Source organism: Lineus longissimus, chromosome 16 (assembly GCF_910592395.1).
Source record: "Lineus longissimus chromosome 16, tnLinLong1.2, whole genome shotgun sequence".
Lineage (NCBI taxonomy): Eukaryota > Metazoa > Nemertea > Pilidiophora > Heteronemertea > Lineidae > Lineus > Lineus longissimus.
This window is the reverse complement of record NC_088323.1, coordinates 7241464-7266243: the sequence shown is the minus strand read 5'-3', so window position 1 is coordinate 7266243 and position 24780 is coordinate 7241464. Positions and strand designations below refer to the sequence as shown.

At 41.4% G+C, this 24780-nt stretch overlaps 1 protein-coding gene across 1 annotated transcript in view; it reads right to left on the bottom strand.

The window, feature by feature from the left end:
• Positions 1-24780, bottom strand: part of LOC135500810 (rap guanine nucleotide exchange factor 4-like) — a 142105-nt gene that overhangs the window by 42004 nt on the left and 75321 nt on the right. The window contains exons 4-5 of the mRNA XM_064792462.1: positions 10979-11067; positions 4726-4872 (exon numbers count right to left, since the gene is read on the bottom strand). Of these exons, the coding sequence (XP_064648532.1) occupies positions 4726-4872; positions 10979-11067 (236 nt within the window). The remainder of the gene's footprint in view (positions 1-4725; positions 4873-10978; positions 11068-24780) is intronic.

Sequence of the window (24780 nt, the reverse complement as noted above, 5' to 3'; positions counted from 1 at the left end):
GTCTCAATTGTCCATAAATTCCATGTTGGGTGGAAAGTAAACAATTCTGAAGGACAGTTCATAATTAGGAGCCGAAAATGGCCTTAATTTTTGATCGTTTGCTATTTATTCACCCAAGAGTAAAATACCTATGATTAAGAGATCCACTTGTACTTTTTTTCCCGCAGGGCCTAGTTGGCCTAACATAAAAATTTTTGACACCCAGTCAACCATATATAAGGCCTAGCTGTTTGTTTCAGATTTTTTAGCATTTTTTCGTAAGGACCCCAAAGGCCAACAATTTTCGTCAACGGAACTGAGGAGCCTCATAGCCTTACAGTTAGCCTGGTGGTTAGCACTGCTGCCTACCAATAGAGGGTTCTTGATAAGACAGGAAGAACAGGAAACGAACAAGAAACTAAAATTCCTGGCTCATCACAGCCCTTAAAATGAGATGTAAAAGCGAGGTTCCTTGTACCTGGGGTCTCTGCCAGGGAAAGAAAAGGACCCCACAAAGTGAGAATCATGAGAACCCTGCGATGGGCGCTCATCCTGCCTTGGAGGAGGAATACTCCCTGGAGAATACCATTTCCAAGTGCGATAATCATATCTTTTGTCCACCGCAACCGCCAACACTAAAGTGCACCCAAACCATTGATCGAAATTGCTGGGACCTGTGATCATAATTACAAGCGACAAGAAGCGCTGACAGCAGCGTCCAGAAACCAATATCAAACAGACAACAGAGCGTTTTGTTGCACAGGACAGCGATATAAATCGCTATTTGCGCATCCTTTCACCGTAACTACTAACTAAGGGTAGTTCCAATAGTCCTTTAACTTTGTCCACTTTTCAAATATCGCTATCAGTCAATGCTAAATGAGGGCCTTGCCACACATCCAATGCTCAGATATAATATCCTATCATACAACTAACATCCTGTGCTCAGATCCAACACTGATCCACAAACCACGCCAAACGATCAGAAAATGATCTTGATTGGCGCATACGTGAACTTTTAATATCCTGTCCGAAGTGAAATAACTCTTATGATCTTCCCAGTCCCGTGACGTTTCGTGTTTCAACGTCCCGTGCAGATTGACCATAAGCGGCCAGGTCCTGCCGGGTAATGTGTTTGTTTTTAAATGCATCTATCGATTTTTGTTATTCCACTATTCATGACATCTCACCCTGCCCTCGAGCTGATTTTTATGCCGTCTTAAAGGACTATGCTGTTAGTGTAAGAGTGGGTCAGGAAAATAGAAATGCATTTTTTTCTGTTCCATAGTGCAGTTATCATGCATGCAACTATGCTGAAACTTGGTATGTATAGCTCTTGTATATCTGTCAACACAACAGCAATGCTGAAATTGACATAATTGGAAAATTTCAAATGCAATTACAAGTAACAAATTTCTAACAAATGGTGCAGGCCTTTAACTCTTTCCATGGTCCTGGCGAACATGATTTGCCAACTTGATTCCCATATTCAGTAAACGACAAAAGATAAGGTGTCACAACACTACGGAGGGATATTATCTCAAAAGCAGTCTTTTCCTTTGAAAAAATTACAAAGATGCCTGTTGACTATCGCGAACAGATGGGAGACCCTGCTGATTGTGGCGACCCCATGCAGACTTTCAACAATTTATACGCGAAGCGTTTGTTTGAGTTGCAGCAGCTGCACTGTGTTAGACAAACACCTGAATAGATGTTTACCTCATCGCAGGATCTTCCTAATGAAGACAAAACATTTTTAACACCTTCACGTGCGGTGTTTCACCCCAAAACACCCACCCTTCTTCAGACCCCCAGAAAAAAAGTATAAGAGATTGCTGCATAAGGTCTTTTGCAGTAGCTTCTCCAAGACAAGGTCTTCTTGAATCAATAGAGTTATGTTAGCTACACTCCTTTACTATATTTCATTTTTCGGTTGAAAAATGACCCCCAAAAATAAAATTCCCAAGTCAGAATAGCTCTAACATGATATTTAACCATTTTTTTTCAGTTCCTGCCTTGCCCTGAAGATGGCAATGGTGTTGCCCTAAAAGACCAATTGGAGCAGAGACGAAATGATGGAGTCGATAAATAGAGTTCCAGTCCTGCGCAAGGAGGATGAACTCAATCCCTACTCTGCAAGGAGACAAGGACTCACCAAAGAAATAATGATTTGTTACATTGGTCTGATGTCTAGAGAGAGTTTTCATTACGCTGTGTGTCAGGATATATAGATCCCTTCACTTGATATGAAGCAACTGAAATGGACAAGGCAATTGATATAGGATACAGCTGATGTCAATTATGTTGAGGAATCAATATCCTATATTTTTATGTCTAGACCTTTAACTTTATTATTAGACTGAACACCGACTGTATTCGATATATTCTACTGTCTCCAATATTGATGTCACAGCATTGTCATCGTTCGAAAACAGTATCACTCGAGGCTGATTGAGGGAACTGGAGCCAAGCAATGTCAGTCCGTCCTAAAGTGTCTCTCTTTACTTTGAGTTCCAATATTGACTGAGCATTGTGTCATTCATGACAACCTTATATACAGTAGAACCTCCCTTAGTGGACACCTCTCTATTAAGGATACTCTCTCAGTCCACGCAAGCTACTCATGTTTCTCACCAGGGGGGTCTTTTGCTTGCCCAGGCAGATACAAGGAACCTCGGTTTTAAGTCTCATCCGAAGGACTGTGAAGAGCCAGGAATTTTCGTTCCTTGAAAGCCATGCCCATTCATCACGAAATACAATCCTGGGTTCTCCCTGGGATCGAATCTGGCCCCCATTGCGTGGTAGCCAGCAGTGTTAGCCAATAGGCTATGTGGCTCCTCTCTATATTATCACGATGACAGAGAGTAAAGACTTATCTTCTTCTGACCGACCATGACCTCTTCATGATCAGCTTCTCAATCACCTCTATCTGAGATCAAACATCACTTCATAATCCAACCTCATGTTCTCCCCGACAACCGAAGGAGACCCAATTAGATCCGAGCAGATTGGTCGTCGCATCACGCGGCGGCCATGTTGGGTCTTCATCTTTGTCTGTTAACATGACCAATAGCAGTGTCTCCGAGGAATTACGAGCGGTTAATCGTGGTTCTTAATTCTTTATTGATGAATGACTGCTAGGTCACTACTGTACAATCAGTAAGTTTTGTAATATTCGAGTCGAGTCTATTATAGTAAGTGAAAAATCGAAAAACTTTTTGAAGTCATTTATGAGTTGTATACCCAGCCAGCAAATGTCCCGCTGCAAATATTTCCGGGTTAAAAATATTGCTAAGATTTGGCACTGATTTGAATGTCAGCCAAGTATGAAATGTCTTTGAGTGAATACTAAAACTCTGAGTGAATACTAAAACTTTGAGTGAATACTAAAACTCAAATTCACACGCTCTTATAGAATATATTTGTGATCAGTCTAGAACACAAAAAAACGTGCTCGTGTTCGCCATCATAAGAAGTTCCGGGCAAAGACGCCTTCGACAGATGTGCCAATTTTATTTTTCTGCAAAAACAGATTGATTCCCCCAAAAACGAAAGAATCTTACGACGGTGTCTCGCCTACCGTACAATTCATTTGAATTTTCCGTATTTGCGAGCGACGTGTCCGCAACGATCCATGTCTGTACGTCAGTGTCAGACGACGAAAAAAAGTGTAATGCAATCAGATAGCATGTTAATTTCAGGATTGATCTATTCGTATTCATTCTAAACAGGAAATTACTCGATTGATAAGGCAGGATTTCGATAGTGGAACTTTTTTCGGCAGGTTTTAATTAAACTGTTTTTATAGGTGGATGTCCATGGGGGAAGGCACATACGAAAAGTACAATGCTAGTTCAGAATCAGAGGTTTGAGTATCATTTGTTTGATGTTTCGTGCTCGACTCCTGATGTAGAATGGAGAGGAATACTGGTCAAGGGACACCACCCTGACCACAAAGCTCTGGGGCTCTGTGGCTTCAGACCTGCTCCCTGATGAAGAATGGAGAGGAATACTGGTCAAGGGACACCACCCTGACCACAAAGCTCTGGGGCTCTGTAGCTTCAGACCTGCTCCCTGATGAAGAATGGAGTGGAATATTGGTCAAGGGACACCACCCTGACCACAAAGCTCTGAGGCTTTGTGGCTTCAGACCTGCTCCCTGATGAAGAATGGAGAGGAATACTGGTCAAGGGACACCACCCTGACCACAACGCTCTGAGGCTTTGTGGCTTCAGACCTGCTCCCTGATGAAGAATGGAGAGGAATACTGGTCAAGGGACACCACCCTGACCACAAAGCTCTGGGGCTCTGTGGTGGAACTTGAAAACGGACTGACTGTCGACCGAGAATCTAAAAATTTCTGAACGCAGAAGAACAAGCACAAGAAGAACAAGCCGGAAGAAGTTTAGGATGATGTGTATAGCATGTCTTAAACATGGTCACATATCGTGCATGTGACGTGCATAGCACGTCATGCCCTCCTAAAATATAAATTCACAAACACTTGGTCTCACCCTCCCTAAACACGCCAAATGCACTCGGGGATAATTAGTTTCATCAAAATAGTATAGATGACGACACTATTGAATAGTTTCTACTGTTCCGCTAAAAGTAAGCTCCACTATTTATTATTGGTATAAACGAAAATATATATATATATTTGGTATCAACCGTCAGCACCTGGCCCTGACACAAAAATGGCTGCCGAAGCGAGAGGGTTAATCGTAGAGAAAGTTTTTTGCTTACCTCCCATAAAACCTTGAAGTCTCGTCTTTCAATCCGTAGCAGTTCACAGTAGTCCTGAGTTATCACAGTTGCGTTTCTTGGCGTGTTATTTAAGATCGACTCTCCGAATGATGTCCCTATACCCAGGGTGCATAGCGTGTAGGCATCCTAGAATGATACGAAGAAAGACAAAAGTGAGTAGAAGCTACAGGGATAAGGCAAGGGGACATTCTTTCACCAAGTCTATGCATAATATTGGGTTGATATGGCTGCATTGCGTGGCATGTTGTTTAGGAGAATTTTGCAAATGATGTCCCTTTACCTTAAGGATGCATAGCGTGTTGGCACCCTTCAATGACAAGAGGAGATACAAACATTTGATAGAAAGCTACAGGGATAAGGCAAGGGTATCTTCTTTCACCAAGTCTATGCATAATCCTGAGTGACTGTTGCATTGTATACCAATTAAGAGAGACTCTCCAAATTACTTTTCTATACCTAGGGTGCAAAGTGTGTCAGTATGCTAGAATGAAATAAAGAATGAAGGCATTGATAGGAAACTACAGGGATAAGGCAAGGGGACATTCTGTCAGCCAGTTTACACAATGTCTTGAGTTATCACAATTCTGTTGTGTGGTGTGTTGTTCAAGATAGACTACGTGCTTGATGTGCCTATTTTTAGGGTGCATAAGCCATCCTAGAATGATACGAGGAAAGACAAATGCATGTAGGAGATACAGGGAAGGATAAGGCATGGGGACATTCTTTCATCAAGTCTATACAGTGTCTAAAGTAACGCATTATCAGTCGCGTTGCAAGGCATGTTGTTTAGAGTAAATTCTCCAAATAATGATGTCCCTAATAGTCTGCAATGAATAGGCACCCTGCAATACAAAATAGACTGTCGATTTGATAAAATTGGGTTTGGGTCGTATTCGTTTCTGTGTCCCAACAGACACACAAAAAGAAGTAAGAAAATGAAATCTTTAACTCTTTTCCTACCGTACCTGGGTCCATAGACTGCGTACTAATAGCACTCGGTATCCATACTGCTAAACCGACTGAGATGCAGGCAACAAAATGGCATTGTTGCTCATGCAAAATTCACTTTAATAGCTTCACATTTGTGAATAATTCTGTCCACAATCAACACGTTAAACTGATCCAAGGTAAAGGAAGGCCTCCTATATCAGCCCTAGAGGAAAAGCTGTGACGTTATTCAATATACCGTCCCATTCCATGAAGTTGAAATACTGGCAAAAACTTTCTGACATAAAACAAAATTGTCGACCATTTCATCAAACCTTTAACAGCAGATGTATGTATCACTATGGTGATCAGTCATTATTCAAATGAGCTTAATCGTTCCCTTAACGACCCCCACGCTGCTCACGTCCTCAAAGAAATGTTCATTAACTTTCCGTCATCAATCAGATAATTAGGTTATGAATAATTAATGAAGAAGATAACAAATGGCATTTGGGCAGAGTATCACTCGACTATCGGACATTTTGAAATTTTTATGACGTTGCTTCACCCAGTCCAGAAATTCAAGCCTTACAACAGTCAAAAGTTATTTATGGACAGTACTCTAGGAAACAAACCACTCCTTTACAGTTGGTATACTGGTAGGGCCAAGTTTAGACAGACGTTACGTTGTCACGTTCTTTGATTCACGTGTCATGATTTGGGCACACAAAGAATTTTCATTATCACCTGATATTGTCCACGGCACTGCTGGCAAAAAAGACTAAAATGTCTGGAAGAAGTCATCAGTATCTTGTTTCAAATGGCTTAATCTTGATCATGGTTTGTCCGGTTTTGGATAACAAATGTTTTTGATCAGTTTAAACTGAGTTAGTTTTGTTAAAATATGAAATTTTGTGTTTTCTACCTGAAATCATTTTAAAACTCTGTGTGCCATTTCGCCGTGGATGAGACTATGTGTAGCCTCGACACATGAAGCACAACACATGAAGACATGACTTCTATGTAAACCTATACATGAAGTTCTATGTAAACCTCCACATAAACTTCTATGTAAACTTTATGTAGCCCGTGAGGGTACACGGCTAACTGAAACAAGACACAGCAGAGAAAGACGCTGGAAGTTCAATATACAAAAACAACGAAAAACGGGAAATAGCAGTTACCTGAAGTAGATGATCAATGTCTGACATGGCGGGATCCTAACGAAGGAATGAACAACCGTATCCCGCTAGGCCTTCATTATGAACACATATAGCTTAGCTTGTAACCATGGCAACCATAAATGGGGAGTCAGTCGAAAAGCCTTTAAGAGGAATACCGATCCAATCCTTATATGGCGTTGACCACAATGATAGAAATACTATCAAGATTGTCGACGTCGTCACATCATGCAAATGAGCTGACGACGGAACCGTAACTGTATCCGTTTTCGGTTAGAGAGGCAATAAGGGAGGCCGCATTGAGTTAAACAGGCCCGCGGCAACGGTATTGTGTTTCAATATATGAACGAGAAGTTTATTCGTAGGCGTCCCACTATGCCATCTTAAGGTGAGGCACGATACTTGTGTACGCATTTAATGTGTGTATAGTTACTTTGGGTCTTGTATGCTGAAACGCACTGGAACGCACTACGCAGCGACAATGAGAATTGTAACCACAGAACTTCTTTAAAGAGGGGGGATATTGTATGAATGAGGGGGATTCCGTCAGAATGAACAAATAACACTAAGAGTTATTAGTAAAATAACAAATATTACTTATCGTTATTAGTAAGCAATTAGCATCAACTAAAGTTGGAGGAAGGTGTGAAACGGTTGTGGTTCACTATCTTCAACTTAGGCAGAGTCCAGCTGGTTATTAGAACATTTCCGTAGCACAATGGACAATGGACATATCGCTGAGTTCGAGCAAAAAAATTATTTTGTTAAGTTCAACAAACTTATGATGAAAGCCACAGGTTAAGGAGACCCAGTGATTACTCGATACCAGGCCAAGCGACTTAATACCCGATTCGATATGATGGATGTTTTTGGCCAAAAAAATAGTCCTTAAAAGTTCAATATACTTATGACATAGGAGAGTTTTTCCCTCCAAAATTTAATAACCCAATGTTAAAGAGGCACAGGTGTTTTAATGTGATGAAACCTCATCAATCTTAATTCACGTGACGTCAAACCATCAGTCTCGACAAATGAAAATGAATATGACTTATTTATAAGTAACAAACTCGTTAAATTCATATCGCTGTCTGAGACTTCGGGGCGACTGTCACGCAATTAACGTCCCGAGAGTGCAAATTATTATTTTTGTAATTTGAAAGTTTTTCGTACACGAAAGTTTTATCAGCCTGTTCTTTCAAACCAAGTTTTTTGTCATTAACATTGGCGTTAAGCTAACTTGGACTACACTCCTTCAGTTAAGGGTTGGCCACAAGCACCACCACCATTTTGGCTAGAACGTGAAATCCTAAAGTGATAAGAACTCCTCGAAAGGTGGTGAATGCCAATTTCATGAATGGGAGTCGGTTCTTTGTTTTCCAGAGTTCTAGCCAAGGTAGTGCCAGTGGTCAACTAGAACAGCCAGGAGGAACCAGGATTGATGCATGGAAGCGCAAACCCAGACCCCCCAAGGAAAAAAGCCCCCATCCTCAATTTTGAGGAAAGTTTCGGACGAGAAACCTTTAACACCTGCTCGAAAGCAAACATGACTAATAGGAGTTAATAGCAATAGTGATAAAATGTGACAAACAATGCACCCGTGGGAAACATGCGTTATAGAAAACTGATTACATCGACTGTGCGGGGGAGTCCAATATAGAGAGAGACCTACGACCTTTCAAAAGATCCATAGAAATGTTAGTGGCAGACATCTGGGAAATGACAAAATGTGCCAGATTTTTTCTCAGAGGCTGTAGAGACTTTAGTGATATTCTTGTTAATCTGGTTTTTGCCTTACCAGTTCTCGAAATGAAGATTCTTCAATATACTCTACTTTCACCGATCTAAGACCTGTTTTGAATATTCAATTAAAGCTTGATATCATTTACATGCTTGTTAGTCTTCTTCTTCTTCTTCTTCAGCATACGCACTGCACTTGGAGGTGATTTTCTTCAGGTAGTATTCCTCCTCCAAGGCGGGATGAGCACTTATGTGAGACACTACGGTTTATGTGCCAATCGGGTTTATTGGCCTAGTGAATCTAACTTCGGCGAGAGGTTGAGTCCACACAAGCTACTTATGTTTCTCACTTGGTGGGGCTTTAACCTTCCTTGGATTAGACACCAGATACAAGAAACCTGGGTTTTAAGTCTCATTCGAAGGACTGTGAAGTGCCAGGAATTTGCGTTCCTTGAAAGCCACGCCGGTTCATCTAGAAATACAATCCTGGGTTCTCCCCGGGATCGAACCCGGGGACCGTTGCGTGGTAGCCAGCTGTGTAAACCACTAGGCTATGAAGCTCCCTACCCGTTTATCAATTTGAATAAACAATGGGTTGGCAAGACCAAGTCTTCCGATGATAACGCAAGCTTCCTGCTTGGCCTTTGTTCGATTTCGTATCAGGTAATCAACCAGTCTTAGATGGCTGAAACTAGAGTAGCTTATCTGCGGTAGGCTGTCTAATTTCCTCATGTTCCATTTGTATACACTTTCCTTTTATTCCATCATTTTGTTGTCATGGCAATAATATGGTTCTTCCCCTCAAGATTAATGGAAACATTCTATTCTTTGACAAAGAACACCCACGACGACACTACTGAATACCTCATAATTGACAAAGAAACAGAAATTCATATCTTGATGACTTCCGAAGGGAATCAATATTGATAACTAATTCTGCAGAAGCAACTTCTGGCACAGGCGGGAAAGGGAAAATGACGCTCAGTCTCGAAGCATCCGACAAAAAAGAATCATATGGCAACGTGGGAGCCATCCTCATTAAACAAATAACGAAAACTAGAAAGTGACGAAAAGATAGATTGATATTTCGACAACTGTTCCACACTGGAAAGAATTCTCTAATACGCACCAACAATGAACTCGGCAAAACCAACAAAACTTAATCTGCAGAAGCAATTTAACTCGGTGAGAAATGACACTCGACTTCTCTGAATCTGACAAGAAAGAACTCGTCGCACCAACATGACTGGTTCCACAGAGGCAGCACGTCTGACCTAAGAAGGAATCGACACTCAACTTTCCAGTCACCAAAAAAGAACAAAATTCATACGGCAACATGATACAGACCGTCACACAGAAGAAGCAACATAACTTCCCAGCATCCGACAAAAAAGAAATGCACCGCAACGCGAGACAGCATATCGCCGAATGAACTCAATTTCCACAGAGAGGGTATCATCGCGGTGCTGTCAGAATGATTCTCACGGGGAACGTGAGTCTGAGATTTGACGGGCCAGCTCCGGCAGGGGGATCTGATAAGGCATTTTTATCTCGTGTTACTCCGCATCCCAGCGGCAGACGTATGACAGGGAGACACCTGGAGTTTGTTCGGAAATTATCTGTCAATGTCATTTTTGGTTATTTTTTACTGTGTGTAGATTTTCACGTTTTGGGTCATTCGATTATTCTTGTTCTACTGTGTTAGATCTGGGAGGAATCTTTCTTCAAGGTGTATTCCATAATCTTGACTTCTAAGCATGCCACAAAGATTGGGAACATATCAGTTCAGTAGGAGTCTTCTTCGGAATCCTTCCTTTATTCGGACTCCCAAGTCCGAATTAAGACTCCTTCATTTTCTTGCAGAAATAAATGTACAGCAAAATGCACTGCAAAATATCCATCGAAGCTAGCTGGTAAGCAAGCATTTGTTGTGTGCTACTATGGATGGGTGCTAATTGGGCTAATGGCCAGCTAATTACCAACTGAGGGAGTGGTGTCCATTGCAAGCTACTGCCCACTTGAATGGGGTCTCTAGCTTAGCTTAGCACAGATAGGAGCCTCATAGCCCAGGTTGACACTTCTGGCTTCCAGGCAACAGGGCCTTGGTTTGATTCTGGGGAGAACTCAGAATTGTATTTCTGGATGAATCGGCATGGATTTCATGCGAATTAAATTCCTGGCTCTTCACAGTCCTTTGAGTGAGACTTATTAAAACCAAGGTTCTTTGTATCTTGTATCTATGCAAGGGCAAGCGAAAGTGAGAAACAGGAGTTCATTCAAATGCAAATCGGCAACACGTATACACATGTATACATTACAGAAGAGTTGCCATTACCATTGCCATTGCTGCGGCAATTAAGAGACTCTGTAAAATCAGATCTTCTTACCTCAACATTCCCTGTTTCTGACACATGGACACTGACGGCCCCGGACAGGATGGTGTACCAGTTGGTGCCAAGGTCACCTTGCCGGAACACTGCAACGAGAAGACAGACAAACATGGTATTTCTTGATTACTGTACAGAAATCTGGTGATGCAGAAATGTCAGGATGCATCTTTAACAAGTCAGGTGTTATTGGAGCATTCTTTATCAGAAAGTGGGAGCCGGAGTTCCGTCAGACATTTAACCCTCTGACATCACAACAGGAAACAAAAGCAAGGAACGTTACTCAAAGAAAAACAGACTAACACTTAGAACTAGGTGAAAATTTGGCATGTGTCAAGAAGGGGTATTTTTCCCTGAGTTCTCATGGGGCAAATCTCAAAATAAAATTCCACACGAGAGATATTACCATTTCTGATTTCAGTCTATGATTTCATTCCAGGTTGCAAAAGTAGCTCATAAACAAGCGACAAAAAATTCATTTGTAATTTACACCTTTAACCCCCCCGGTGAGAAGAATTTAAGTTGAACTGTGCTTTATTTTTTGTCAGGCGTGTTGCCTTGGCTGTTCTTTCTCAAGGCCAGATTAGAAATGCCTAGGTCTTACCGTTACAAAACGTGCACCCGTTGACGGATGGAGGGACAGACGTCAGGTCTTACAGTTACAAAACGTCCACCCGTTGACGGATGGAGGGACAGACGCCATTCCAAATAGTTATTTTACCAGCTCTGCTGACGAAATAGGCACGTCCCTGCACCAACAGTTGCACTGTGCTCTTCGGCGCGACATCATCTCAATATTGATCAACATCACCACACTGCTGACCTACACAGCTTACTACTTATGTCAGGAACATCGCCTGTAATGCTGCCAATCATTTCTTTGGCACAGATATTGATTCCATGACAGAAAAAAAGAGCGATGCCATCGATCCAAACTGACGGGAATATTTTTATTTTTAACATCATCGATCGTGGGCGGTGGCCATATTTATCACACACAGGAGAACCCTACTGGCAGTACTTCATAAAATGTTTATTTCCAAACATTCAGGAATAGATCAAAGGAGAATAGCATTGTAATGATGACCTTAGATATTTGCTTCGATTTGATCTTCTCTCTTTTACGCTTTTTGTAAAACATTGCCAAAAGGCAGAGTTAAACTTTACGCGTGTTATAGAAATTGGAATAGTAATAACGATAGAATGTTCAGAAGATGAGATGACTTTCATAATTTGAAAGTTTCTTGCTAATATCACGTAGGTTTATAGAACAAGCTTTATTTGTAATCCTTGTAAGTTGTACTTTGTACGGTAAGGTGGTACAATTATAACCTCAGTTTGTATTGATCTGTACTACTTGAACTACTACTTGCTCCTTTCAACACTGTAGGGGCAATAATATATTGTACAACTTACCGTACATTAAATCTTTGCAAAACAATTTTTTATGTCAATAAAGAAAGTCTTTGTAGCCGACAACTCTTTTGGTCAGCATAGCGTGACCTATTCACGACAAGTAGGCCCCTGCCTTTCAGTCAACCCCTACATTAGGTCTAGGGGCATGCTATTAAGGATACCTGCCGCCTGCCATAGGCCCCTTATTTTCAACCTTTTTCGGCCTTGACGAGTCAATGTCAAGGATCCAGTTGGCCACACTGTTGCTTTCAATGACGCTGCTTTCTCTGCTGTCAATATCCAAAAAAGAAGCATTGATTCCCCGTCAAGAAATGAAAGACCGCGACCCATTCCAGTGGAGAAAATCTTATCAGCTGATCAGATGATCTACCGTATTAATTACGGTAACATGCAACTGGTTGATAAAAAACATTGATTGATTGTGACTTTTTTCCTTATTGATCCAATGTCGTATTCCGTCGAGAACAGCAACGCAACATGTTCACCAATGGAAGAAAGTTGCCATGTTAACGACACAAGAAATATTCCTCGCAGAAGGCACTGTTAATCTGATTGGCTATTTAGAAGAAAAACAACAGTAACACTCAACTGGTTAATCATGGCGATCGCCAAAAAAACAGTTGATTTATTTCAGATTTTTTTTATTGATTCGATACCTTATTCCACTTAGGAGAAAATTGCATAGTATACACCGGGAATATTTCGTGTGCACATATAATTGTTTTCCCATTGACCACTGAATCCATTTAACAAGTTACAAAATTTCGGTTACAAAATGCCCAATGTGTCCTTGGATGGATAGATGGATGACCTGTTGTTTATCTGTCAGTGGCATTTCCTGGGCTGTTTCTCCTCATGGCCACATTGGCCAGGTGCCTAGGCCTTCCGGTTACAAAATGCCCAATGTGTCCTTGGATGGATAGATGGATGACCTGCTGTTTATCTGTCAGTGGCATTTCCTGGGCTGTTTCTCCTCATGGCCACATTGGCCAGGTGCCTAGGCCTTCCGGTTACAGAATGCCCAATGTGTCCTTGGATGGATAGATGGATGACCTGCTGTTTATCTGTCAGTGGCATTTCCTGGGCTGTTTCTCCTCATGGCCACATTGGCCAGGTGCCTAGGCCTTCCGGTTACAAAATGCCCAATGTGTCCTTGGATGGAAAGATGGATGAATGGAAGGACCGACACCATTCAGACCCATATAATAATCAGAGGAGCTAAAAATCGTCAGACCAAAGTCACGAGGAAAATTTCCTTGACAGGAAGATGTCTAAGAATCGATGACCTCCATCACAACCTCTGACATTCACAGTCACAGCACGACGGCGTTCCGTCCGATCGATTAGATGTTCTTGTGACTCCATGACTCGATTGAGACGAACTCTTGCAGGAAATACTTGATGAAATTATCTTGGGGGAGCAAGAAATGGCCAGCTGATAATACAGTTATTTCAATCAGAGCGAGATTTCTGAATGGCAGGGGCTGGCTGATATTATCACTGCCATGTCCTACATGCTGCCAGGAATGATAGTTGTCACCCCTTCATCACGGCTGGATCTCTGTAATGGCTAGGGGCTGGCTGATACTATCACTGCCATGTCCTACATGCTGCCAGGAATGACAGTTGTCACCCCATCGCACGGCTAGATCTCTGTAATGGCTAGGGGCTGGCTGATACTATCACTGCCATGTCCTACATGCTGCCAGGAATGACAGTTGTCACCCCTTCATCATGGCTGGATCTCTGTAATGGCTTGGGCCTGGCTGATACTATCACTGCCATGTCCTACATGCTGCCAGGAATGACAGTTGTCACCCCTTCATCACGGCTGGATCTCTGAAATGGTTAGGGGCTGGCTGATACTATCACTGCCATGTCCTACATGCTGCCAGGAATGACAGTTGTCACCCCATCGCACGGCTGGATCTCTGTAATGGCTAGGGGCTGGCTGATATTATCACTGCCATGTCCTACATGCTGCCAGGAATGACAGTTGTCACCCCTTCATCATGGCTGGATCTCTGTAATGGCTAGGGCCTGGCTGATACTATCACTGCCATGTCCTATATGCTGCTAAGAATGACAGTTGTCACGCCTTCACCACGGCTAGATCTCTGTAATGGCTTGGGGCTGGCTGATATTTTCACTACCATGTCCAACATGCTGCCAGGAATGACAGTTGTCACCCCATCGCACGGCTGGATCTCTGTAATGGCTAGGGGCTGGCTGATATTATCACTGCCATGTCCTACATGCTGCCAGGAATGACAGTTGTCACCCCTTCATCATGGCTGGATCTCTGTAATGGCTAGGGCCTGGCTGATACTATCACTGCCATGTCCTATATGCTGCTAAGAATGACAGTTGTCACGCCTTCACCACGGCTAGATCTCTGTAATGGCTTGGGGCTGGCTGATATTTTCACTACCATGTCCAACATGCTGCCAGGAATGACAGTTGTCACGCCTTCACCCGGCTATATCTCTCTAATGGCAGAGGCTGGTTGATATTATGATGATCTTTTGTACATGTATGTCAAGTCATGTTGCCATAAGACATCTTTTCAAAATGCTCTAAGCACTGATAGGGCACATTTGAGTGGGACTCTTTTGCAGGGCAAGGTGTGCCATGGAACTGACAATTCAAGGATGAGTGATCACTGTAACATCATCCTCATTCTCAGAATTCAGCAATTCCCAAAGGCCGAATTTGGGAGGTTACCGTCCTGCTGCAAACTCAAGCTTAATTCAGCATTGTTCAGCAGTGATCAGAAACAAGCCAATCAAATGCTTTGGGCGAATGCTGAAATGGAAAGAAAGACTGCCTACCTTGGATTATGAATAGCCTCAAAACTGCATCGTAAACAATCGAACCTGGATTTCCCCCAACAGCATCCAGCCACAAAACACGCAAACACTTTTATTCCATACCTCTAACAATCACCAATGGACTGACACACAACACCAGCATGAATATCACATTATTCCATGCCATTCTAATTATCTTTCCTCGTTAGCATTAATGACGATGACATCATATGTGATATATGTTGTTATGAGGTATGCGCATGTCATTACCTTCTACACAATCACACGAGTTATTAAAAGTAATAGGTTCTGGCTACCAATCACAAAATTTTTCAAACCAGGGCCTGGTTTCTCGAAACAAGGTCATAGGCCATGGGCCAAATCCAAAAGAAGGCTAAGTTTTTTAATTTGGTGACAACAGTTTGACATGTTTGACATGACAAGTGATGACATAAGCTCACCCAGGTGAGCTCATAACTAGTGGAAAACTTCCAAAACTATCTCGTTATGTCTTGGCACAATAACTAAAGGATTTTAAATTTCTTTTGATATTTTTCTGCGAGTTTAGCACGTTCCACCTTTGGCAAGACATCATTTCCCATTAAGCGCTAATTGTCTGCCATTTCAAAACAGGCACTTCAAAGTCCAATTTACACTCTTCAAGTTGTGTGAACTTTAAATAAGTGTCATTATGTTCTATACAGACTTCAAGTTGCATTTCATTTCATCACAAAACACACTTGAAACATTTTTCTTTACGTAAGATCAGCTATCGGTGTAAATATCTGTTCAGTTATCACCGCCTGACATATAGTGTCAAATTCACATGAAATTGTTTTTAAAGGGGAATTGTCTTTTTCATGATGCCGAGATTTTCATGATAACCACACATATTTTAGCTAATTCAAAACAAGTAGTTGGTTGCATCAGGATTCAGCCGAAATCGCTTGTCGAGAAGCGCGATGGAGCCTCAAGAATCGATATGGACAGAACGTTGAAACAGATACCCCTCTTGTCCCTGTTTGGACCTTTCATGCAAAACAGTCAAATTTCGATGGAGCCCTATTTCACACAAGCATGAAAAGTGGATTCAAACCAAAACACAATCAAAGGCCTATTTCTCTGAACCTCAATATACAATGTTTGTAGGCAGATTGAGAAAACAAAGCCTTTGTTAATCCATACATTTCCCAAACAAGAAAAAACATTTGTTTGAAATTTGCATTGAAATATCTATGAAACATAAACTCAAAGAATATGAAGCAATCCTCCTCCTTAACAAAGGCAAGCTCCCTGCCTTCGTTGTACAGTTAATTAGTAACGATAACATCAAAGACTGTTGATATTGCCAATGTGATGTTCAAACAAACTTCAATTGCATGTCTGAACGATCGCATACAGGGAGTATCATAACAAATGCCATGTCTGACTTTTTGCCCAACAGAATCTCTTGGAAACTACTGGAATACACTGGAAACCACTGGGAGTCCAGTGAGAACCAATCGGAATGTACTTTAACATCATCATCATCATCATCACTACAACCATTGGAAACCCGACTGACATCTGCCTACTGTAGGCTACTGTAAACCTATTTGAGATCTTTTACTTGCCCGGCATAGACCCTCGGGTACAAGGGACCACAAATTAAAAGTCTCATCCGACAGATCCTTATTAACTTATTTCATACAGAGCCTCAAACTTGTGGTGAGGAGCCAGGAATTTTAGTTCGTGGAATAAAGCCAAGCCAGTTTATCCAGAAATACAATCCTGGGATCAAACACGGGCTGTATTGCGTGGTAGCCAGTATTGACCCAATTAAACTACTTCTGATCAAAATTTCACAGAGAAGAAATCAATGGGAAATGATATGACTAGACAACTGACGATGACGGATGGCGCTCCAAATTTTCATCAAATAGCACTCCCAGACATAGCACAGTCTCCTCAAACATCCCTGCTACAGACAACAGCCGCAAATATTTATCCCATGTTCCCTACATTAGGCACGCCAGCTGATCGTGCTTGAGATTTTCCCTATATTAGACATACGTGGCAAGTGGTGCGCGAAGTCTCCTCAACTTAATGGTTGAATTCTTGGCAACTATTTATTCTATGTGTCTCAGGTACTATATATCCATAAATCAAAAGGTTCTGTTATTCAGGTTTATGTATCCCCAAGTCGAAAGGATTTATGTATCCATAATACAAAAGGTTCTATCTGTCTCATGTTCTATGTATCCCAAAGTCAAAAGGTTCTATGTGTCTCATGTTCTATGTATCCATAAATCAAAAGGTTCTATGTGTCTCATGCTCTATGTATCCCCAAATCAAAAGGTTCTATGTGTCTCAGGTTCTATGTATCCATAAATCAAAAGGTTCTATGTGTCTCACGTTCTATGTATCCCAAAGTCAAAAGGTTCTATGTGTCTCATGTTCTATGTATCCCCAAATCAAAAGGTTCTATGTGTCTCATGTTCTATGTATCCCCAAATCAAAAGGTTCTATGTGTCTCAGGTTCTATGTATCCATAAATCAAAAGGTTCTATGTGGCCCACTTCTATGTACTTTTGAGCAGTTCACAATACATTTGCACCAAGCCTTGCGAGTGTGATGAAGATTTCAGCCTCGGTGTGATGTTTTGCCGATATCATCCCTAGTTCTGCCAACACTGAGAGATGAGGGCCCTTCAACATGAAGTCCTGTCATCTGGAGATGGGTGTAGTGGTGAATATTGGAGAAATCAGACCAACTTGACGGACGTATTATCAAAGTATCGTTGTGTCCCTTATTTTGGCCATGTCCAATAACGTTAGGCCTCGGCATTGCTTCTGATAGAGTGTGGCTCTTGCAAATGTAAGATTGTGACATATTCAGGGCACTAAATTTGGCCCCAGATTTGTTGTTTCCATTCAATTTGACCGCTCTAATCAGGACACCTCTCTATTAAGGCAGCACTTGTCAGTCCCAAGAGTATCCTTCATAGAGAAGTACTACTGTGCTTCAAATGAACGAACAAACGAGGTTTCCAAAAACGCAAACAAATTTCCAACACAAAAAAGTGTAACGCAGAGAAGGCAAAAGAAATTCGACCAAATAGGTTATCATCATGCTAGGGAGAACTAACATTGGCTAATGAAACACCTTGACAGATATTGCAGTCGCAAACAAGGCAATTTATGCTAAAAATAAGCGACAAGGGCAGAATACTGTTACTTGTGGCGAAAACGACAGAAAAAGTCTCGTCTTCCTAAAGTTCCTCAAATGTCACATCAGTGCATGATGTTTCTTTCAAATTTTCTAGAAAGGTCACAAGAAATGCCGTGATATTAGGATATATGTACATGACCTGGTGGCCTTACAAAAAAATCTAGATGGAATCTAAGTTCTTATACAGCGTTTTATACTGCAGTACAGACTCAAAGCGCTTTCCATTCATTGCCCGGGCAATCTAATCTGATGTAGAAACCTTTTCTGTAGAAACTTAGGATCATGTGCACAGCCTGATATATAGTAAGGTTCAGTAGAATTCAAAAACGCCTCAGTTCAAAATGAATTGCACTTACACTTTACAGCGTAAATGCACTCTGCGCCTACCAAGCCTTGTTTTGAATTCGGTGGTAATTCTAGGAAACCGAAACAGCTTGGGTTGGTGCAAAATATGGAGGCAGTCAAAAAGCTTTTAACCCTTTTGCTGTGGCAGCCATTTTTGGCCAGCGCCGCCATGTGCTGACATTCGATACCAATAGTTAACAGCGGAGCTAACTTTTAACTGAACCGTCGAAATTATTCGAAAGTGTCACCATCTATACTATTAGGATGAAACTAATTATTCCCAAGTGCATTTGGCGTATCTAGAGAGATTGCGACCAAGTGTTGGTGATAAATATTTTAGAAGTGCATGACGTTGCAGTCACCCGCAGCGAAAGGGTTAATTATCATTGGTGAGACTTTACGACCTGATTCACCAGTGGGGTAGACATGTGGATATAAGCCCCCAGAACTGTGAATGCAGGTCCTACTCAAGGTGCACCCAACATCTGCATGGAAAGGGTATATAGAATACTGTATACTCAAGTCTAAAAAACAATAAAAAAATATAAAGATTCTACATCAATCATAAATTTGTGCTCCCAGCATCACCGAAAGTGTACAAGCTTTTCCTCTATCTCCATTTTTAAGCGATAAAGAAATTCTGCCGATAACACCAGCAAAGAAGAAGCCCACACGCTACAATGCTCCACAGTGGGATTATCGATCCCAAAACCCTGACGACACCATACGTTTGATTCCCATAGCCCTGTTACTACGGTTACCGTGTTTTTCCAACGTTAGCACCTTTCTCGGGTAACTTGGGTATTCATTTGGTCAGGCCCCACATGAAATTGACGATTTCCCAACGAAATTAGATTATCTGTTGAGGACGTTGATGAATTACAATTAGGCCATGCTGTTAAGTTTCCGTTAGATAAAAGAAAAGCAACAATTTGGTTAGGAAGCTTTCAAAGATACAGAAGTCTGGTTAAAATAACGACTTAGAAAGGGGTTGCGGCAAAGAAAATGAAGGCAGTTTTGTCCATTATTCCATGTTCAAAGTAAGTGAAATCCAGGACACTGAAAAACACAAGATTTGGTGAGGCCTATATATTGTTTTCTCCCATGCACGAGGTCCGTGAAATCCAGGAGACCGACAATACAAGATTTGGTCAGGCCAATATATTGTCTTATCCCATGCACGACGTCAGTGAAATCCAGTGCACAAACTCATGATTTGTCGGATTCAAACAAAAATATCCCACAAACCAGCCAAATTTGGCATGGGTGTAGCCTGCAACTCTTTTTGAAGCACAACTGATGATTACTGATGGCCACAATGCTATTGATTGCATATTCAAAGACAAACTTGACGGGGGGGGGCAGATCTGACTCAAGCGGTGGTCTAACCATTATGGCACTGATTTTTTCAAATCGTGATAAATTGGGCAACAATGGCACATAATTTGCTGCACAGAGTGTTTTGAAATTGATAGTTCTGGTACCCGATATGTAGCCAACACCTAATTACAAATCTGACTTTTTTCCATCAGATTGATGAGAAAAGTTACTGATTGAAACAAATGGTGTATGTCTGCCGGGATGTCTGCAACTACTGCACGTTTTTATAAATTTTCTCACTTATATGCACACTACTAATGCACTTAATCAGTTCAGGGCTCTGTATGAGCCCCAGGTTGCTGATCAACTGCCTCAGGGGCAAAAAAACATCCTAATTCATTAACTCATAACTGACGAAGACTAATAGCAGACACGCCATTCTCCAGTAAATCAGAAAACTGGTGTATGACGTTTTGACATTTTTGAAACCGTCCAATGGGGCATAAAAGCAATCCCGTCTACCCGCTACAACAAATGAAGTCACCAAGGCTCTCCCACAATGCAGTAGGGTACATGACATAATGATACTAATGGCGATTTAATTGCGGCAAATGCATCGGATAAATCACCTAAAGTGGCCATTTTCAATTCCGTAGTCGTGCGTATTAAACATATTTGCCGATACACTGGCATATGTCACGGTGGTGCAGCTAAGTAGTTTGGCCTGGAATAGGCAATTACACGTTACATCACGCGCTGTTGAATATTCATGGTTGTTATTGAACTATGTGTGATACCATTGGATCCGGGGCGACATTATGCAATGTGTAAATGAGATAGTCCAGGGGCTGACCTAGCTGCTGATGGGTGGTGTCGAAATCTGCCCTATCGTGCATATTGTTTTGCCCATGACCAACAACAATAATTCGTAAGCCGAAGCGTTAAGGCAAATTATAGGAATGAAGGAACCAGGATGGCTTGATGTGATGTGTCACAAAGGTCATCCAGAGCTGGCCTGAACGCTGACCACAGATGTATGTCAGAATGTGTCATGAATGTTGTCATAAATAATGGCTTTTATGTCAGAATGTGTCATGAATGTTGTCATAAATAATGGCTTTTATGTCAGAATGTGTCATGAATGTTGTCATAAGTAATGGCTTTTATGTCAGACTGTGTCATGAATATTGTCATAAGTAATGGCTTTTATGTCAGACTATGTCATGAATATTGTCATAAGTAATGACTTTTATGTCAGAATGTGTTATGAATATTGTCATAAATAGAAGATGCAAAGTCAAAATGAGTCATAAATACTGTTATAAATATCGGATGTAATGTCAAAATGTGTCTCGAATATTTTCATAAATGGTTAACACCAGACACTCAAGCAAGTGCAGGCGAGTGCAGTTAGCTAACGTGACTGGGCACCACAAAACACGGGCAGCTTATTGGCAATACAGATTTTCCCTTGTTTCCAGAGCGTTGAAATATTGGAATGGATCTGGCAATTAGTCCAAGCCACAGTGAGAATTGAAAGGCACAAACCTCTTGATACATCAGAACATAGGAGCACAGCAGTGACAATACTGGTGCCTTTGTTCAGAAAGTCAAGATTCACAGGAAATAAACATGATACTCTGTTGCAGTCCCATAACCAGAGCTTTTTCATGACTGTCAGTCCAAGCCACAGTGAGAATTGAAAGCGACAAGTCCCTTGATACATCAGAACATAGGAGCCCATCATTGACAATATAGATGCCTTTGCCTAGAGAGTTGAAATGCACAGGAAATAAACTGATGGAGAGTTCTTTATTTGATGTCCCATAATCAGAGCTTCTTCATGGCTATTAGTCTAAGCAAATGTAAGAACTGAAAGCGACAAGTCCCTTGATATATTCAGAACATGGGAGCACATTATTGACAATACAGATACCTTTATCCAGAAAGTCAAGATTCCCCGGGCGAAAACACACATAACACTTTGTTGAAGAATTAGATATCTCGTTATTCCAGGGGCTCAAAACATGGGACACTATCTAGTTCCAAGGCTCTCTGAGAAAAATGGGAGGAAATAACAAATGCCAATAGTTCATTCCCGCCATACTTATAGAATCGAATCCCCCTTGCACTTAACATTCACACTGGAGACGTTTTAAAGCTACTTGAAACACCACCTTATCAATGGATCCAAGCAAGAGCTTTTCTCAGCTTAAATCAACTAAATAAATGAATTGCTTCAGCGAAATTGAGTCCTGAAGGCAAAGAAAACAAAAATGCTTCAGTTTAGTATCTGTGTGGCATGAGCAGTGCATGTTATACTGGTGACATTATCTGCTCTCTGCCTAAAATGTCATGGGACACAACTCCAAGAAATCTGTGGAATATAATAAAGCCCATTACATCCCACACTGCATCAGACTCTACCAACTGGAACCACTTTCTTTGAACGCTCGTGGATGTACATTCTTACTTCAGCTTCTCGTGGATGGAATGTCAATTGAAGAAGGGAAACCATAGGAATGAAGTTGGGTTTTTTTCGGCGTTGCGGCCATATTGCATTCTAAAGGTTTCTTTCTTGACATTCCCTGAAGAAGGAAGGACTACTTCAAAGGAAGAATTCTTTCCAGGTTTACTAGTCAGTTATTGGTTGACTTCTTCGTGAGATAATAATAGACACAAATACTACGCCCCGAGTGAGAGGCTGCCTGGCAAGGCTAAGAGACCTTAACCTACAAAATTAGGGGAAGCTAAACTAATGAGAGGCCATCTGGCTAAGCGAAGAGACTGTAACCTGCAAACTATGGGGAAGCTACCTAGCTCGGCAATGGGACCCTAACCATCAAACTATGGGGAGGCTATCTGAAAAGGCAGACAGACCCTAATCAGAACTATGGGAAAGCTTCCTCGCTAGGTAATGAGACCGTGACCTATGGGGAGTGAAGACAGGTCACCTCATGAAGATCACAGGGCTGAAGGCGTGACTGAAACACCATCAACAAGAAACCAAATGCAGCTGAAGAAGAAGAAGAAGTAGAACCCACGCCCACAAAAGAAGAAGTATCGCCATGATCGACCTCAGCCAACATGACACATTGTCCCTGCAGCAATCGACAAGCCGCGCGTCATTGTTCCTGTAGCAATCCTCCTCCGATTATAGCAGTGATTACAACAATCATGAGCATTAGCGTAAGCCTATTACTCCCATCAATGACACCAATACGACGATAAACCCAGTGACGAGATCACATGCGGCAAAATCTGATCCGCTGCGACTTTGTACAAGAAATTGCCAGCGCGGTTGGCAGTGAGAAAATATTTTTGTTGTTGTTGTTGTTGTTGTTATTTGAATTCTGTACAAAAGCTACATTTAGTAGCATTTAAAAGCCTATTACTAGTCTTTTATTATTGAAATAGACACAGTAAAACAGAATCCTCTCTTCTATAATATCATATTGTCTTTTTTTTTCTTTGATTCCATTTCTTAAATTCTCTACAATGCTACTTTTAGCATTATCGAAAGCCTATTATTTTATACAAATACAGATAATAATAAGTAGAACCCGTTCCATCCTAACATTTCGATGTAATTTTAAACTTTGTTTCTTATCTGCTTAACTCATCACTCCATTGAAAGTCGATACAGGTAGTCACCTGCACAGTATCAATAAAGCCCTCTTATTTTCATGCAAAAAAATCGAAAGCCCCGACAATACCAAGACATTTTGATGTCATTATGTCTGTTTGCTTATTGCACTGTTGTAATTACACTTGAAGTAAATAATTACTTGTGCAGAGGAGGAAACTTAAAACTCTAACAATGTTACAAGCCTCTTATATTATCACAAACAGCTGAATTAAAATTGGTCTCATCCAAATATTTTGTTTGCATTTTATCAGCTGCAACATTTTTTACTTCCTTTAATTGAGATCATTTTATCTTTTTTTAATCTTCTTCAGAACGTTAAGAAATTTTGATTTGCCCTCTCTTCCGTATGAATTGTGTGGAATGAGGCTGGGGGATGAACGACTCAGCTGTGACTGTGTGAATAATGTGCGGAGTCATAAATTGAGTGTCTACGGCAAGTTAGTGTTTTAGTGCGTCACGTCGTGTGTGACTCATTAGTCCCGTTCGCATCGTGAAGTCATTGGTAGGAAGTCGTCATCAGCTAGGAGATCCTGCCAAAACATGCGGTTGCGTGAAGAAAGTCCACAATGGTTTTAGAGGGTGGATTTCTCGGGGCCATTCACCTTTAAGAGACTGTCGTGTTGGCGTGAGCCTTGTGGGACCAAAACAGCCGTGATGTTCGTGTCCGCTATGGTGAATGTTAGTCGGTTGTAAATGGAATTAGGCGGCGCATTGGTCAGGGAAACCTTGGGAAATAATCTCACAGAGGGTAGTGGTGAATCTGGCTGTCTTCCATATGAAGACGAGATCTGAACAACTGCATCATTCGTGATAAAATATCTCTTCCCTCAATGCAGTGTCGCAGGCACAGCTCCAAGCCAGTGTAATCTTCGGCATTTTCCAAATGCATTACAGACAATTGAATCAATTCAAGCAAGATTACTAAGCCCAGCGATCAACTTGACAACCCACTTTATGTAACAGCAATCTCTCGCTTTCCTTGACAGCAGTCAGAGCTAATGCGGTCATGGTCAGTGTAGTCATATCTTTGATATTAAAAAGGGAAAGCTACC